The 4,226-nt window shown below is 40.0% G+C and overlaps 1 protein-coding gene across 1 annotated transcript in view; it reads left to right on the top strand.

Moving 5' to 3' along the window:
- The window catches only part of LOC106532211 (disco-interacting protein 2 homolog C-like), a gene marked incomplete at its 3' end in the record, with an annotated part of 94,259 nt that overhangs the window by 87,212 nt on the left and 2,821 nt on the right, over positions 1 to 4,226 (top strand). Inside the window, 4 exon segments of the mRNA XM_014028231.1 lie at positions 809 to 918; positions 1,162 to 1,292; positions 1,783 to 1,951; positions 3,967 to 4,137. Of these exon segments, the coding sequence (XP_013883685.1) occupies positions 809 to 918; positions 1,162 to 1,292; positions 1,783 to 1,951; positions 3,967 to 4,137 (581 nt within the window).

The raw sequence follows: 4,226 nt of genomic DNA, 5'->3' as shown, positions 1-4,226 counted from the left end.
ATAGATAGATAGATAGATAGATAGATAGATAGATAGATAGATAGATAGATAGATAGATAGATAGTTGTTAATCAGCACTATGTAGAGAGAGGGCTAGAACAGAAGTGAAGAAATCTACAAGCAGCATGAAACCTCCATGTTCATTAGAATATTTAATTTTGCATTCTGCTGCTCCAGTACCTATTAAACTTTTAACTTAATCTTAACTTTTACCATGAATTAGCCCTCAAACAGGAAAAAAATAAAATAAATCCAGAAGTCTGCAGTGTCCTTTTTTAAAGGTTTTCACAATAAACCATGAGGACATTTTAAAGCTTAAAACAACTGTTTGTGTTTTATGTGCAGGTTGTCTGGATGAGTCTGTACTATGGTAAACTTGTGTTTTCTGTAAACAAACAAAAATATATTCAGATGGTAAAACTCTCATCTGAATAACAAACCTACTGAACAGAAACTGTTGCAGCACGATCCTGTGTCTGGGACTGAAATGAACTAAAGTTCAGTGCRTTTATGGTGACGTTCATAATGTGARTCATTGACTTTTTGAATCAAAGCAGATCTTTGTGGTGCAAGAAAGACCCAGGTAGTGGATTCACACAAATCAGTGTGTCAGCAGAACACCTTGTWGGTTTGGATCTTTGTTGACAGTGAGCAGAATGGGAGCAGACGTATGATCTGGTTTTAATATAGAAAGTGGAGCATCAGCTGTGTTCCTGCGACTCCGCTCTGTGGGTTCAGACTGAGGTCAGGCTTTCTGAACTCAGCAGCCTTCTGTGTTTAATAAAATAAATATGTGTTTGTTCTCCAGATGACCTGCCGAAGAAGAAGCCCCCGGCTCTGTTTAAACCCACCAACCCAGACGGCCTGGCCTATCTGGACTTCAGCGTGTCCACGACCGGCATGCTGGCTGGAGTTCAGGTCAGTTTAACCCCGCCACCTCCTCACAGAACCATTCCTCAGCTGCTCTCCTCTCCTCCTTTCCTTTAGCAGTTCAGAGAGAGAACAGCTGTCAGAGCAGCAGAAAAACACACAGAGCTCCAAACAGACAAACCAGCTCTACTTTCTTAAAGATTCATTTTAATGTCTGTAGTTCTGATGTGAACTATTTTCTGTTTGTCTTTCTGTCGTCGTGTCTGCTTCTCCATCCTGTCCACTCTCCAGATGTCCCATAATGCAGTTGGAGCCTTCTGCCGCTCGGTGAAGCTGCAGTGTGAGCTGTACCCGTCCAGAGAGGTRGCCATCTGCCTGGATCCGTACTGCGGCCTCGGCTTTGTCCTCTGGTGTCTCTGCAGGTGCTCGCAGCTCYGACATTTATTTATACAGACATCAACACCATTAAATGTGTGTAGTTGTTGTTAAGAAGTCTCTCATGTGACTTACTGCTCYGCTTTATTTTAGCTGTAAGATTTGTAAGTTTAACTTTTGTAGCTCACTGTCCGAAACTCAGCAACATTTTAGCTTTAATTCTGGTTTCAGTTAGTTACAGTAAAACATCTGGAGTTAAAATCTACTTTAGTGAGAAAACTTCTTATGACTTTAAAGCAGCATTAAGTTATTTACTGTAAATTAGTTTGTTATAAAATTAGACCCATGACTTTGAATATTTTTTCTGGAAATGAATGATATAAATATTAGTTGTCATTGCTTTCATATAAGCAATAAACAAAGTGCTGAAACRCCATCACAACCGAAGGTGTCACAGAGTTTGTCTTCTTTTTTAAAATATAAATGCAGGAGCTCCTTCAGACACAAAAACATCCTTGTTTTTTGTRTTTTCTGCAGTGTTTATTCAGGCCATCAGTCCATCCTGATCCCTCCGGTGGAGCTTGAATCCAACCCTGCGCTGTGGCTGCTGGCTGTCAGCCAGCTGAGGGTGCGAGACACCTTCTGCTCCTACAGCGTCATGGAGCTCTGCACCAAAGGACTCGGCCTGCAGACTGAAGCACTGAAGGTCAGCGCGGCTCAAACACCACCGACACCTCGACTCGAGTGACACCTGTTCTTTCTGCKTGTGATCAGAACCTTGTTTTTACCTCTCAGGTTCCTGTGCAGTTGTAAAAACTTTGACATTTCAAAGTATTTAAACTTACGATTGCATTTTCTAAATAATAATTTAACTTTCTAAACTTGTCTTAAATAAGAAGAGAGTTTTTCATTTGTATACAAAACATGAGCACGATGTGCAGTTTTAGTAAATTTGCCACAGAATTAGTCATTTCAAACAGAGATAATTATTTGACGGACACCTCTATTCTAATATGTACAGTCCTGTGTATGACAACTGAAATTAGTTTTTAAAATCAAATTTAGTCAAATTTTAATTCTGGGATTCCAGGGTTTTATAAGATTYCAGCGTTAGATAACTAGGATGAYGTCATCATCCTGCAACAAATCTAAATTCAAAATGTGTTCACTAAAAACAGTATGAATGGTACTTGAGGTCCAGCAGTTTAAAGTTCAGCTCAGACACTAATGTGTTGTAGGGAAAGCATTAGCAGTAAGTAGCATTAGCAGTGTAAGCAGTATGATGAGGAAGCTCAGCTTGGAGACACAGCCCAGAGGAGGAGCTGATCCCAAAAGGTGGTTCTAGTCCCAACCAGTTGTTTTTGCTCCSCTGCCTGGCTGCCTCAGGACACTACAGGATTTCTCAAACATGAATGAGTCAAAGTAAGACTCTGGGCATGTTTTTGATGAGAGGATAACATTATAACATCATATAAATCTCAAAAAAGTTGATTTTACATKATATTGCCTCTTTAAACTTCTRATACTCACTCAGAACTGGTTCCACTGCAGCATTTTGACCCATTTTGTAGGCCTGTTTTGACAGAGGAATAAAAAAATTTCGCAGACTTGAATTCAAACTTGGAGTTGGGAGCACATCCGCCCACAGGCACTCACTTCCTTTTTATTAGCAAATCCCCAACATCATACAGAAAACAACACCTTTTCATTGGACAAGTAATCAATACATCACTTCCTCTAATCAGACTTATGGAAAATAAAAGCATACTCACACAACTGAGAGCAAATACAGTATATCTTAATACAATATATTTTCAAGTGTTGTCAGGGTTAGTGCTTAAAACTGAAACTGAAATTTTGCTGCTTTTCTAATTTGTTTGCTTTTCGTGAAGAAAAGGTTTTTATTTAGGAAAAAAAGTTCCTTTTTATTACCTGCTATATTAAAYAAATTTAATTTAAAAAAAGATCATTCTATATTAACTCAGATTATTTTGAGTTTCTTTATTTATCATCAGCTTTTTGAAAAGCCTGAAAGTTCAGCTTGAAAATGCTTGAATTACTTTGAGGAAGGTGTAGGATCCCTGTGACAGATTCCCACTCATCCTGCTGTAGTTGAGGGTTTTTTCTTTATGGGTGGCCATAGTCAAAATGTTCAGCATGACTTGTCTCTGTCCCTGAACACATTGTTGCAGGTGGACAGGTCCTGTCAGTAAATAAGTAAGTGTCAGATAAACCCACAGCCTCCGACTCAGTGTGAGTCTGGAGCTGTACCTCCAGCTTCATTGTCTGCAGGAGGTGTTCRTCCTCCAGCTCAGCACTAATAAATCTGTCTCCATCTGCTCAGCCGGGGGCCTCTTCTGACTGCTGGAYGCCTCTGATTGGTTACTGATGGAAGCCACTGAGTTAATTTTAGTGATTATGAGTCTTTAAGTCTCTATGGAGACTGAAGGGCCAGTAAGGAGAAGAAATGTGTTTTATCTTTGTTTTTATCAACAACACTTTCTATGCAGCTAAAAGAAAGCTGAACAGAGTCGTCTTCACAAGCTTAATAGGTTTTATTTACTCCATGCATCAAATGAGCAAAATCAGATTTAGTTGTTACTTCCTCTTTACAAARYACAAAAACAAACAAAAAAAWGTCMTTTTTTTTCTATGTATTTSCATTCAGACACAACTTATCTGATCAGAAGTTCTGATAACATTTTCCTGTTTCTCACCCAGGCTCGAGGTCTAGATCTGTCCAGAGTTCGGGCCTGTGTGGTGGTGGCAGAGGAGAGGCCCAGGATGGCACTCACACACTCCTTCTCGAAGCTCTTCAAAGACCTGGGCCTCCACCCGCGGTCCGTCAGCACCGCCTTTGGCTGCAGGGTCAACCTGGCCATCTGCCTGCAGGTGCAGTCATCTCAGACACAGACTGGGCACAACAAACCCAAAACCTTTGTCCTAACTTTTAGAAAACTGCTAAAAACAAATATATATAT

The sequence above is a fragment of the Austrofundulus limnaeus genome, unplaced genomic scaffold (assembly GCF_001266775.1).
Source record: "Austrofundulus limnaeus strain Quisiro unplaced genomic scaffold, Austrofundulus_limnaeus-1.0 Scaffold731, whole genome shotgun sequence".
Taxonomy (NCBI): Eukaryota; Metazoa; Chordata; class Actinopteri; order Cyprinodontiformes; family Rivulidae; genus Austrofundulus; species Austrofundulus limnaeus.
Note: the sequence above shows the minus strand (reverse complement) of the source record. Positions and strands in the feature narration are given on the sequence as shown.